This window comes from Amaranthus tricolor, chromosome 2, assembly GCF_026212465.1.
Source record: "Amaranthus tricolor cultivar Red isolate AtriRed21 chromosome 2, ASM2621246v1, whole genome shotgun sequence".
Taxonomy (NCBI): Eukaryota; Viridiplantae; Streptophyta; class Magnoliopsida; order Caryophyllales; family Amaranthaceae; genus Amaranthus; species Amaranthus tricolor.
This window is the reverse complement of record NC_080048.1, coordinates 9029052-9043213: the sequence shown is the minus strand read 5'-3', so window position 1 is coordinate 9043213 and position 14162 is coordinate 9029052. Positions and strand designations below refer to the sequence as shown.

The following is a 14162-nucleotide window of genomic DNA, read 5'->3' as shown; positions in this document are numbered from 1 at the left end:
ATAATAAAATGCGATTGATTATACACACACAAATCTCTTTGATGGGAAATAATGGACCAATAGTTTGCATCATTCCAACATAAGCCGGGCCAGGGAGTCACTTGGTAGTCTAAAGACTAAAATGATAATCACCGACAGGTTCATGTGTGATATTTTAGGTGCATACAAATATTTTTACATGATATCAAAAGTTGTGGTGTACGAATTCACAAGCTTACCAATAATTGTTTTTTTAGGATCCACCCTCACAATCCACAAAACGTTTACTTATAATTGTTTTTCGGCTATTTTTGTGAGATGATCTTTAATAAACAGTTCATAAAGTACTTATATTCTCATAATTTGTATTTGTTAAACTATTTAATTTATGTATAAAGACGTGTTTGCACAATGAAATTGTCTTATGCAATAATTTATTTTTTTTGTTTGTATTCTTAAAATTGAAGGGGTCTCATCATAAATTTTGTGGCAAATTTGTTATTGTTGATATTTGTATTTTTTTTCTTTGGTTATTCATCAATTATGCCACTTCATATAATTATAAAGTTAAAGTTACAATATTATTGTTATTGTTATACTCTCTTGTCATATATTTCCTCGTTGTCTTTGACAACTAGAATTTGGTCACCAATTTGTCACCCATGGCGATAACCAGTTCCAACAATAGCAATATTTACAATAATGTCAAGATTTATTATACATTTGATGCATCATAATAATAATAATAATAATAATAATAATAATAATAATAATAATAATAATAATGATAATAATATTTTTCTAATACGGAACAGGATAAAATCGCTGACAATACAAGAGACTTGTTGACATTGTCAATGATTATATAATGCTCAGCTTCGACAAATTTGTATTATTATGGAAAAAAGAGTTAATAGTGTATATACTTTGGCTTTATATGAATAAACCAATCAAAACACGTAAATACGATAAAAATAAAAAGAGAAAATTTAAAAATGTAAGTATTTTTATATTTGTTAATCTCACGTTTGTTTGTAATTGGTATTACATAGTGGAAATGATAATGAAAAGTTAGTGTATTTTTAGTAGGAATATTTCTTGAGAAGTTTAATGGTCATATTTTTCTCCTTTAATAATCTATTTTTTTTTCACTAAATTCATTTCATTGCATTACCCTTTGAAATTGTTGTATTAGGTGGTAATGGAAAATTGTATACAAAAAACTTTTTAAGGCTAAATTTTAAATATCATGAGAATGACATGATACATTATGAAGATTTATATTATAATTACTATCAATTAGTACTGATAACTAAACGGATCGTGAATTCTGAATACAGAAGAATTCCTATATGAAGTATGAACATAAAATATTAGAATTACTCTTATTCACCCATACATGAACACATAAGCATCTCTATTTACTCTTGTTATAAATGATGATAATGAAAATGTATTGAATTATTATTTTTTAAAAAATGTATCATGTCATTTCTATGGTAATAAAACAATGTTTATAAAAAAATTTATTTGTTTATAATTTTTCATTACCATTTAATACCACTTTTTAAATGATACTCCTAATACATTAGAATAAATTTTGTGAAAAAAATGAGATTATTAAAGAGAACTGACTATTAAACTTGTGAAGAAAAATTCTTTTTAAAATTATAATAACTTTCCATTAACATTTTTAAAATTTAATACCAATTACCAAATTTTTATAGGGTCCAACAAATATCAATCATAAATAACTTCTAAATTGAAAAAATAAGAGGCTTATTAACACAATAATATTAAGACATTTGCCATAAAATAAAATCATAAGATATTTACTTGGAAGTTGGTGATCCATAATAGTGATTTGGTATCCTTCGCAGTCACCTACTTCATATATTCTTGAGGTGTGTATCAAAAGCATGTAATTAGAAGTAAACTCCTATCTTTTTGGGTAAGTAATTATGTTGACTTCATTCAAGGGTTTAGCAAAAACTACTAATTATTTATATCTTTGGATCTAAAATTTTCTCTTTTTATTCCAAAAACGTGTGAAGACTTGTTGTAAACAATTGATGCTTCATACATAGTAGGTGTGATTTTGCCCCAATTTTTTTTTTTTTTTTTATAAAAACATCTTTGAGTTGGAAAAACATTTTTATAATTGTCTACTTTAATATAAAGTCTATTTTATGATCACATGTTAATTTAAAGCAAACTTATAACTTCAAAAATAATATTTATTTATACTTTTTATTTGTCGCCACCGTTTTCAATGTGTCGTCATTATTGAATTACCCATATTGCCCCTCCTTTTTAAAACCTTCACAACACTATTCTTTTTAAAAACCACTAAATTTACACACAATCATCAACTTCTTTGAATTGAAAGTTTACAAGCAATAAATATGACTACACAACGACACATTAAGGTAATTTTAACAAAATGTCAACAATTTGAACGAAAACAAAATTATTACAACATTTAAGAGTGTTGATGAATCAAGCGTCAAAATAGTGATTAAACATTTGAGAGCATAAAAATGATTTAGGGCAAATTATAAAGACAACAGCCAACACTTTATAAGAGTAGAAACGTCAAAATGGTAAATTAAACGGAAATTACCAAGAATTTAAAGGAAAATGCTACAGCAGTTAGTGCATATAATGGATGCTATCATGTGGTAAAATCTTACAAAAATGTTGTCACTTGCGTTTCATGAAAGTTCAATGCTATCATGTGAAATTTCCTTAATAATAATAATAATAAATAAATAACTTGCACAAAATGTGCAACTTAGCCTAGACCCAATCACATGTTTGGTGGGACTTGCAATTTTTCCAAAAAAAAAAAATATAGCGATAATCTTGGAATCGTTGCTCACCTCAAGATTTTTGATGTAGAATTCACCATCCATATTCTTTCAATGTTGAAATTGTTTCAAAGTCACGATCCCCTCTGAGGAGGCAATATTAAACATTGATGTGATATAGGGAAGATTTCGGTGTTAAATCTACTTTATAATGATGGTGATTTTTTTATATAGTTTTTTGTTTGATTAAAATTGTTATGTATATGTGTATATGTAAAATATTAGCCAGAAGTAATTATGGCAGAAAACTATCTGGAAGGATTAATTTAATGTTAATTTGGGAGAAATTAGTAAGATTAGTAGGTAATCTGACAACATTCATCTGGAAGATTGAAGAAGCATTGAACGTACATTAGTAGTATTAGTGCATGGGAATGTTACGTGTAATTGGAAGACACTTGTCCATTATAGAAGGTCATTAAAAGCTCGTGGGATACATGTTAATAAAAGAAGCAATATCGCCATATAAAATAAATGAAAAATCACTAAAATAAAGAAGAACTTGACATGTCCAAGACAACTACACTGGCATGCAAGGGAATTTTGGGGATTGATGAAATAACAGAAGGAATGTTCAACATGCACAGTGATGGACTGAGAACATAAATGAGGCAATGAATTTAACTATCAAGAGAGATACAAAAGACTCTAAATAATTTATTACGAAAGAGTTATTGCATCTGATTGCCACATTAATTTTCAGAAGAACATTAAATTGGACAATCATAAATCTAAGAGAGTAATTAATATTGTTCCAAATAATCTTCAAAAGAACATTTGTCAGATATTAATCACAAAGGACCTCACGTCAAAATAGGTCCCAAGTGGTGAACCGCCTTGCAACCACAATGCTTCTGGAAGGACCTATTAGGCAATTTGTCTCAAATTGATACGGACTTGGGCGTCGGAGTGGGTCCCGGAAAAATATTCCGGACCCTGTTAACCCCTTGTTGCATTTTATAGGAACGACTATCTTCTCCGGAGATCTTAATGCATAATTCCTGATTAAATTATAAATCAGGGGATTAAGTTCTTAATTAATTATCCTACAAAACCATACAAGAACAATTTGATCGACTATTACTCTATTGTAGATGTCGTATGTCATTTTTATTAATGAATTACTAGGATCTTTTAAAAAAAAATGTTGAAATTGAATTGATAGAGTTAACTTTAGAGAGAAAATAGAAAGGAGAGAGAAAAAGAATTAAGTGCAAATAAAAGAAATTTAATTAAAAAAAATAAATTGCGAATTACGGTTACACTTTTTTTGTTCTTTTTGCAAATTTTAGTTACCAAAGCATCAATGTCTACAACATTCAGGTTAAATTGTAGGATTTCGACCACTTAACTAAAAATTACAACCACTAAAATAGTCGGAATCATGTGATTTAACCCTAATGCTATAAACATTGATACTTTAATGACTGTTATTCACAAAAAAAAACATTAAAACTGTAATTTCCAAATAGCCAAAATTTTATGATTATAATTCACAAATAATTCTTAAAAAGCCGAGGACAAATAAAAAAATGAGCATAAAATTAACAAATAGACACAGCCACCTATCATAATCTCAGCTTCTCACCAACCAGCATATGCTAAATACTCTTATTTCTTTTTTTCTTTTGTTTTTTTTTAACAATTTTTTAGTCAATTTTTGGGTGTTGGTCCACCAAAATTGAAGAAATAAACAAAGCAATTAGTAGTAGGTGGCAACATTTAAAATAACCTAAAATAAAATTCCAAATCTCATACTTCATACATTAACATATCTTAGCCATTCATCCACTCACATTTTGTCACACAACCACCCTCTTTTTCTTACCTTTTCTATTTATAGTCCTTCCTTTCGTCTCACTCTCCTCGTTCCACTCCATTCCTTTCTCCCTCCATTCTCAGATTCACCATCCAAAACCCATCGAAGATCAAACCTTTTAGAACCCTAAAATGAAGGTAATTGATAAGATCAAAGCAGCAGAATCAGAGAACAAAACCCTTTTCTCATTTGAATTCTTTCCACCAAAAACTGAAGATGGTGTTGAAAATCTCTTTGAAAGAATGGAGAGAATGGTGGCTCATTCCCCTTCATTTTGTGATATTACTTGGGGTGCTGGTGGATCTACTGCTGATCTTACCTTAGATATTGCTAATCGTATGCAAAACATTGTTTGTGTTGAAACTATGATGCATCTTACTTGTACTAATATGCCTGTTGAAAAGCTTGATCATGCTCTTGATACTATTAAATCTAATGGCTTACAAAATGTTCTTGCTCTTCGTGGGGATCCTCCTCATGGTCAGGATTCCTTTGTTAAAGTTGAAGGAGGCTTTGGTTGTGCTCTTGATCTTGTAAATTTCTTTCTCATCTTTTTCAATTGGGAATTTTAAAGATTTATTTAATCTTGTTGGGTTTTTATGTCTTGATCTGATTTGATTATTGTTTTTGTTTATGATCTCAGGTTAATCATATCAGGAGTAAGTATGGTGATTACTTTGGGATTACTGTTGCTGGATATCCTGGTGGGTTCAGTAAATTATCTCAACTTTTTGATTTGGGAGTAAATTATACTAATGTGGGTTGAATGTGTTTTAGAATTTCAATTTGGATCTTGTTTTCTTTACTGAATTTAATTGTATTGTAATCTAGCTAATTAGCGAGAGATTGAGTTTGTGGTTGAGATTTGTAGGGAGAACCCGTGTTGATGTCCATAAATAAAAATGTATCAAACTCAAGACAACTAAAAAATGGGAATTATGGCAAATTGAAAGGGATTAAGTAGAACTGTGGTACATACCAAGCTCTATCGAAATTAGACATTATCCAAATACAACTTTGTGGTAGAGCGATTTGACAAATTTACCGTCTATGCTCCTCTATCCTCTAGAGTTTGCTACTAAAGGGTTTTGCACAAAAATTAGGTTTTTAGAAAGGTCTTATAGGCGGGATGATATCGCTTAGTGGAGTAATTATAGGTTCTAGTCTAAGAGAGAAAAGATTGTAAGTTTTAGTGGAGTATTGTAGTTGGGGTTATGTCGAAACGAGGGTAATATAAAAAATTATGGACTAAAATAGTATATATATCAAAATCATGGAATGTAGGGAGTAAATATTAACTATATGGACTATGAAGTAACTTTTTAGATTTATATTTTACATGCTATAATGTAAATGGTTCTTTTCTTCCTCATATCTAATTGACTTGCGGTTGTATTTTGATAAATTTCAGAGGCACATCCTGATGTTATTGAAGCTAATGGGTTGGCAACTCCAGAATCATATGGGAAAGATCTTGCTTACTTGAAGCAGAAGGTACTAACTCTTTTCTTACACAAAATCTAATTGTAATAGCCTTTTCAATTTGAATTGAACGATAGCAATGCATAAATTATCATTTCGTCTAGGTGTGTATTTATGCTTGCGCTTACTCTGGTTTTTCTGAATATGGCTTAGGTTGATGCAGGTGCTGATCTTATTGTCACTCAGCTGTTCTATGACACCGATGTCTTTCTCAAGTTTGTTAATGACTGCCGCCATATCGGAATTAACTGCCCTATTGTTCCTGGAATTATGCCCATTAATAACTACAAAGGCTTCATACGGATGACTGGTTTCTGCAAAACAAAGGTACATTCTTTTTCGTATTATATACGAGAGCTATTTGTCTTGCTTCTGCGAAATTGCTTGATTTTAATTGGAAATACGGTGTAGATTCCACAAGAGATTATGGGTGCGTTGGAGCCGATTAAGGATAATGATGAAGCAGTGAGAAACTATGGTATTCATCTGGGAACTGAAATGTGCAAGAAGATTTTGGCTAGTGGAATCAAACAGCTGCACCTCTATACTTTGAATATGGAGAAGTCTGCACTCGGAATATTGCTGGTTGCTTCTCATATCCTCTTTGATATAATGAATTGAATGTTTGGGCTTTGTTGATTCATATTGTACACTTTAATTGCTGTAGAATCTTGGATTAATTGAAGAGTCCAAAATTCAAAGACCACTACCTTGGAAACGCCCAGCAAATGTTAAACGTGTTAAGGAAGATGTCCGCCCCATATTTTGGTATGTGAATTTATTTTAAAATCTGTCATATTACAAATTTATGTCTACGATAAGTGATTTGTTTTAAAATTTCTCCAATTGGATACAGGGCTAACCGACCAAAAAGCTACATTACAAGAACAATGGGTTGGGATCAATACCCACATGGGCGATGGGGTGATGCCCGCAATGCTTCCTATGGAGCACTAAGTGACCATCAGGTAACTTGATAAAGCCTTATGATTCTATCGATGTATTATTTAGTTATGTTCAATCTTCCTCAAAACGTTGCCCCCAACATTCTCCCTGTCTCTATGCGTCCTGCTTGTCTTAGGTAGCTGGCTTAATTTGGTAATATGTTATTGGACTCTTTTAGCTATATATGTTTTCCGGAAGTGCATGTTGGAATCTTGTGATAGATACTGTGTAAAGTTATACTCGTACAAAGTTAGTATTGGAAATCCTTGTGACTTCTGTTGTTGCTTTGACATCAGTCAATACTAGATAAGTTTGTGGATGTCGGTTTTAATGTGACTTTACATGGGCCCGTAAATCTTTTCAAAAGTTTCATTGTAGTTACTTCCTAATGAACTTGTTGGGGATGTGCTGATTCTGTGTTATAGTCAGCTTAAATGCAGGCACCTCTGCTTTGCTAATCTAAAACTTGTGATGGGTTTGAGACTATTGGCTCTATAACACTAATTTCCTTTGCTGAACAGTTTATGAGACCACGTGCACGTGATAAGAAACTGCAAGAAGAGTGGGCTGTTCCATTGCAAAGTGTTGAAGATATTTACGAGGTAGACTTTGATTTCTGTTGATCTGCTTAAAACAATGATGAAATGATGATTAAAACTAATATTGTGGTCTTGTTGGACTATTTGCTTTCGTATTATCCCAGAAATTCAAGAATTTTTGCCTTGGTAAGCTGAGAAGCAATCCTTGGTCTGAATTAGATGGCCTTCAGCCTGAAACAAAGATCATAGATCAACAACTGGTTAACATTAATGCAAAGGGATTTCTCACCATCAATAGCCAACCTGCAGTGAATGGAGAACGATCAGACTCTCCTACTGTTGGTAAGTCTTGAATTTGGAAAATGTGAAGTGTTGGTGTGTTCGAGCTTTCTTCTTTATCGTGCTTTTTAACTTCCTAATTTTGAAAGAACACCGAAGATCCCAGGTTGTAATGGAGATGATTTTTAAGTACGAGGAGCTGTTAATGTAGACGCTGAGCCGTCTTGAAAAATTTGGGGTCCCTGTGCAAAACTTTTATTTTGCGCCTTATTTATAGTAAATATATTTATTTTATTAATAAACTTAACATTTTTTTGATTAACTTTTTCATATGCGGGAGAAAGTGGGGTCCTTGTGCAGTTGATCACCTCGCACACCCTCAAAGACCCCTGTGTAGACGGCCAATAAAGTGGTTTCCTTTTTTTGTTTACCTCTGTTACTGCTATCTTGCGTCGTTTTTGCATTGTACATAAATTTGTTCCTTTTTAGAAATTCCGCGCATTATTTTTCGACAACATATAATAATGAAGCCTTCAATTAATATGTTTTCTGCAGGATGGGGTGGACCTGGTGGATATGTTTACCAGAAAGCCTATGTTGAATTATTTTGTTCAAAGGAGAAGTTAGATGCTCTTGTTGAGAAATGCAAAAGTCTCAGTTACATAACATACATGGCAGTGAATAAGGGAGGAGATTGGATTTCAAATGTGTCCGAGACCGACGTGAATGCTGTGACATGGGGTGTGTTCCCTGCCAAGGAGATTATACAACCTACTGTTGTGGATCCTAGCAGCTTCATGATCTGGAAAGACGAGGCATTTGAAATCTGGTCTAGATCCTGGGCTCAGTTATACCCAGAAGGCGACTCATCCAAGAAATTGCTTGAGGAGGTTCGTGCCTTTAAACCCATTTTCCTCCTTCAGTTTGATTGTTTATTATCATATACAGTGATGGAACCAAGATTTTAATTATAGGAGGTCCTTAAAATTGATTATAATAATCAAATAAAAACATAAGAAATGGTGGAACCATGACATATTTTATTTAAAACATTCAGTGTTTTTTATATATAAAATCAGGAATAATTTGCGAATTACAGCCTTAAAGTTTAACACTTTTGCGAATTACAACCACTTAAGTCTCAAAGTTTACTTGTTCAGGCCAAAACGCAGAATTTCTACCATTTGATGGTCGAAATTTTAGGTTAAGTGATCAAAGTTATGTGTTTTTGGCCTGAACCTGTAAATTTTGATACTTTGATGGTTGTAGTTTGAAAAAAAACAATTGAGGCTGTAATTCTCAAAAGTGCTAAACTTAAGGCTGTAATTCGCTAATTATTATAAAATCAATATAATTTATACTTTTTGGTGGGGCCTGGAAACTCCAAGCCCAGACCCCTTAATGCGTCCGCCAATGATCATGTACTACTGTTTGCTGAAGACGGTGCTAGTACGTTCATTTAACATACATGCCTGCCATTTTGACAGGTGCAAGGCAGCTACTACTTGGTCAGCTTGGTCGATAACGATTACATCAACGGAAATCTGTTCTCTGTTTTCGCTGATCTTTGAGATGAGTATTACTTGTAATCCAATTCTCCTTTTGCTTATTTGTATTGTACAAGTATACCCCTTGGGCATGAACTTTAGTCCATTGTTCTGAGTGGTGTTCTCATTAGTTATATTTGATGTTTCTGATATCATAAACTTGTGGGATTTTGCTGTCTCCCAAGCCCCTCCCAATGCAAATTACATGCATGGTGAGTTGTTATTTGATTCTATACTTCTATAATATAAACTTACTTGGTTCTTATGCTTTTTGTTGGGTGTTTTATATGTGGGTAATTTTGATATGATTCGGATAGCTTGAGTAGCTTCACAATATACGCTCTTGTGGAAGTCGGTAATAAGCCAATAAGTAGCACAATATCAAACAATATTTCCTCTGCTCCTTTAAATTTGCCACATTTGTCATTTCGATCCTTGGTGAAGTTACTATGTTTTCTTTTTGGACATAAATACACACTCTCACCTATTCTTATTCATACGGTTTGAATCAAGGTTTGAGTACGATTCTCTTTCCTTGACTTTCTTTTGTAGCTATATGCGCACACACACAATCCTCTTTTTCCAACTTTCTTTAGTTGAGCTTCTTTGTCTGAGGATTTTCTCGAGCCGAGGGACTCTTTGGCCATATCCTCTTTTATGGGTATGGGTTGCCGCGTTTCTTCGCCGTCTAGACTCTAATCATAGCTTCTAATGAGCGGAATGACTTGATGTGATGATGATGATGAGGATGAATCCATGACTTGTCTCCTCAAATCACTCAAAGTTTCATCTCTACTTTATCTTCGCTGCTGCATTCGTTTGAAACTGCAACAGTGCTGCCATTGAGATGTTTTCTAACTTAGTTGAAACCGGGGGCAGTGGTGGTGGTCTGTCGAAAGCGATGGTTTGCTGTTCATCTTTAGTTCTGAGCTTAGAAATGGTAGGAGTGCTGACTGTCATGCCGAAAAAGATTTTTGTCGCTTTATTTATGTTTGGAATTGTTTAAAAGTGACCTGATCCAAAACCCGAATGGAAACCGAAAGTAAATCAATTCGAAAAATGTGTTTTTTTTTAGGTTTATCGAACTAACAGTACCCAAAGCGGTTGACAAACGAACTGAGAATCTGAACTCGAGCTGTAACCGACATATAACCGTTAATCGAGATTACCCGAACCTAATAATGACCGACCCGAGTTATATCCAACCCGCATTATGCTCAAAACCGAACTCGATGGCTAAAATCGACTTAACCCAAATGAATTTTAGATCGAACAACTGTAAACTTGAACCAATTTTTAACATAAAAATATGATCAACTCATATTTAATCATCTTATTATTTAATCTAATAAAGTGATAGATATTTTGATAAATTAAATTTCATAAATACATGGTTTCATATATTTAGAGTTAATAATCTATAGTCAATGTTTATTTGATTACTTTTAATCAAATTACATGAAAATTGATAGAACTTTATAATTTTAATTTTCGGTCAAACAAGTAAAAGTAACAAAGTAATAATGATCACTAATTGATTTGCATTTTAACTATTTTGCTTTATGTAAAGGGAATCTTATCATCAATTAAAAATGACTAACAACTTAATTAAATATTGACTCGATCGATAGTAATTAATAATACGTATTCGAATTGTATTTTTTTTTTTAAAAAGAAACCCGATCTGTACCCGGTAAAACTGAGTTATTAAACGATGCCAACCTGATAGCTCGAATAATTGATTTTTCAACCTAATCGTGATTAACCGACCAGAGTGTGACTTGCCGCAGCGCGCAATCAAAAAATAACCGATCCGAAATACAACTGAACCAAATGACACCCATTCAAAACCGACCTAATTACCCGAATGAACACCTCTATGTTTAGTGTTTACCCATTTTCATTCCGTTTACAATTACATGTATCCGCATTCTTAATGTTATTCACACATTTAATATCATTTTTTCAATTTTTAACTCTTCAAAATATTTATTTTGTACACTACTAAGGTCTAAGCCTAACAAAATATTTTTAAAGCATATATTTGCCAATATTACAAAGTGGTATATAGTATATAATTTACATGTACACAATTTAAGCCTACACATTCTACCCGTTTCATAGGTGGTATTGTACGGTAGAAATGAGAATAAAAATTAGTATAATTTTGATTGAAAAATCTCTTGGCTACTTTGAGACCTATACTTGTCCAATTTCAATCATCTCATTTTCTTCATATTTTCATTAATGCATTATCATTGGGAGATATGATATTAGATGGTACTGGAAATTTGTAAATAAAAAACTCTTTTTGTGATTAAAGTTTCATCACCATGAAATGACATGAAACTTTTGATGAAATTTTACATGATAAATTATTTCTATTACCATCATTTAATACCACTAATCAAATGTGTAATTAAAGTAAATAGTTATAACTATGTATGTTTGGCCTTTACCTTTAAGTCTTTAACTATAGCTTAACCTTAACTCAACTTATACGGCCACGGAAGAGATTTAAGACATTGGCCTCCAACATGTAGACTCTACTAATACATTTAGAGGTGTTTTTAAAATTACGTCCGTTAAATAGAAGATGATGGATCTGAGTTTGGGTCATATATTAACAGGTTAGAAAATTTTTATTTAAACTTAATTTGTTTAGTTAATTGGGTCGAAAAACACAATTATGATTTGACTTGTAGCAGATCAGGATAACCTAATTTTGTACCACTTAATCCGTTTATAGTTTCATTTGAAGGTTTTTAACATTGATTACATCTAATTTATAGGTCCTGATTGTAAACTTTTTATTTTTTAATTGTTTATTTTTGCATTTACGATGATAAACAAAAAATATTAAATAAATTAAGTTTAGGTTATACTTATTGATTTAACTCATGAATATGATCAACTCGTTTAATTAAATGAGTTATACATGTTTGTTTCAGGTTTAAAATTTCGATCGGAAACTAACCCATTTAATAAACAGATTAAATCGGAGGACCCATTTAATAAAATAGGTCAAAAATCTCAATCTAAACCCAGATTAGCTTTTGGAAGGCCTATTTAAAATAGACTTGATATTTTATTACCTGATCTTATGATTGAACTTGTCTTTGACCTGATTTCAAAATAAATTTTAAATTATATAAATGTATGTGGACGCAATACTTAATTTTAACCGACTTAAAACATCTGACCCTAAATTGATCAAGTAACCCAAATAAAGAACTCTATATTCATATACATTTGATAAAATGTGTAGTTCCAAACAGTGGGGGACGTACATTGGAGCCTACGAGGTCATGTGTCCCTAGGCTTTGTTTTAAAAAAAATTTAAAGTAGACTTTTCTTTTGGTAAGAGTACAAATGTAAAATTAATACTGTAGTCTTTTGAAGATAAATACTCTCTCATTTTAGTAATTTTATCGTATTTATTTATTTATTTATTTATTTTGTCTCATTCTTTTTATTAGGTCAGTTGATTTATTTTGTTTTATTTCTTTTTATAGTATGTCGTATTTAAAATTCTGCTGGTCTTGGACGAGATGGCCTCATAATGAGACCGTCAATTTGGGCCGACCCAATTCGCGCGTGTATCAACCTCACATGCTTTCTCTCGTTTTTTTCCATTTTCTGGGCATTTTTCAATTTTAATCTTAAATGTATCAAATTTTGATTTTAAAGGTATCAGTTTCAATTTAAAATAAACTTTGAACAGATCAATTAACATAAAAAATTTCAATTTTGACCTATTTGTAATCAATTTTGATGTTAAATTGATCAATTTCTACCTAAATATGGTTCTGTTTCACAATTTGAGAACGAAGTTAATAAAATGGTATTATTTTATCATTCTATGGATGAAAGCTAAACAACAAATAAATGGTCAATAACACTATCAATAATAGTGTTAAAATATTGTACAATACAAGTACTTTTATTCAATGCAACATGATGGTTCTAATGGAACATAAAAGTACTTGTACTCTTTAATCCTCGATTAATAATAGTGATATTGTACAATATATATATATATATATATATATATATATATATATATATATATATATATATATATATATATATATATATATATATATATTTGTAAATAGTTCAAATTGAATATGTTAATAGTTAAATTATGACATATAAATTGACAATTGATATTTTATGATCTAATTCAATTTTAAACGTATAAGCTTCAATTATCGTTTTAAAAAATAAGTATTTAAATTGTATAGATATATTGTATATCATTTAGTTCACATTTGATATGTTAATAGTTTTAACACTATTATTGATAATTTTATTAACCATTTATTTATTATTTGAAAATTCATCCATAGAATGATAGAATAATACCATATTATATAACTTCATTCTAAAATTATGAAACAGAACTATATTTAGGTAGAAATTGATTAGTTTAACGTCAAAATTGATCACTTATAAGTTCAAATTGAAATTTTTTTACTTTAATTGATATGTTTAAGTAAGAAATTGATAGCCTTTAAGGTCAAAATTGATAAATGCCCAGAAAACGTGTGATGTTGTTACACTCACGAATTGGACCGGCCTACTTTTGGTCTCAATTAGCAAGTAAGGGTAAAATAATTGTTAATTTTACAAACAAAACTATGTTGAAATTTCGCCATTAATTGATGCCCCTACTCCGAACCCTAGATTCGCTACTGGT

At 31.2% G+C, this 14162-nt stretch overlaps 1 protein-coding gene across 1 annotated transcript; it reads left to right on the top strand.

The window, feature by feature from the left end:
- Window positions 1-4580: 4580 nt before the first annotated feature.
- Window positions 4581-9725, top strand: LOC130805335 (methylenetetrahydrofolate reductase (NADH) 2-like). The gene is made up of 11 exons (XM_057670082.1): window positions 4581-5201; window positions 5312-5372; window positions 6080-6162; window positions 6304-6477; window positions 6562-6735; window positions 6818-6918; window positions 7007-7118; window positions 7617-7697; window positions 7799-7976; window positions 8469-8803; window positions 9401-9725. The coding sequence occupies exons 1-11, from the start codon at window positions 4800-4802 to the stop codon at window positions 9482-9484; spliced, it is 1785 nt and encodes a 594-aa protein (XP_057526065.1). The 5' UTR covers window positions 4581-4799; the 3' UTR covers window positions 9485-9725.
- The last annotated feature ends 4437 nt before the right edge of the window (window positions 9726-14162 follow it).

Coding starts and splice junctions, on each gene's coding strand:
- LOC130805335 (XM_057670082.1), top strand. CDS start 4,800: ATGAAGGTAATTGATAAGATCAAAGCAGCAGAATCAGAGAACAAAACC. Junction 6,919..7,006: donor GATGTCCGCCCCATATTTTG/GTATGTGAATTT, acceptor AATTGGATACAG/GGCTAACCGACCAAAAAGCT. Junction 8,804..9,400: donor CCAAGAAATTGCTTGAGGAG/GTTCGTGCCTTT, acceptor CCATTTTGACAG/GTGCAAGGCAGCTACTACTT.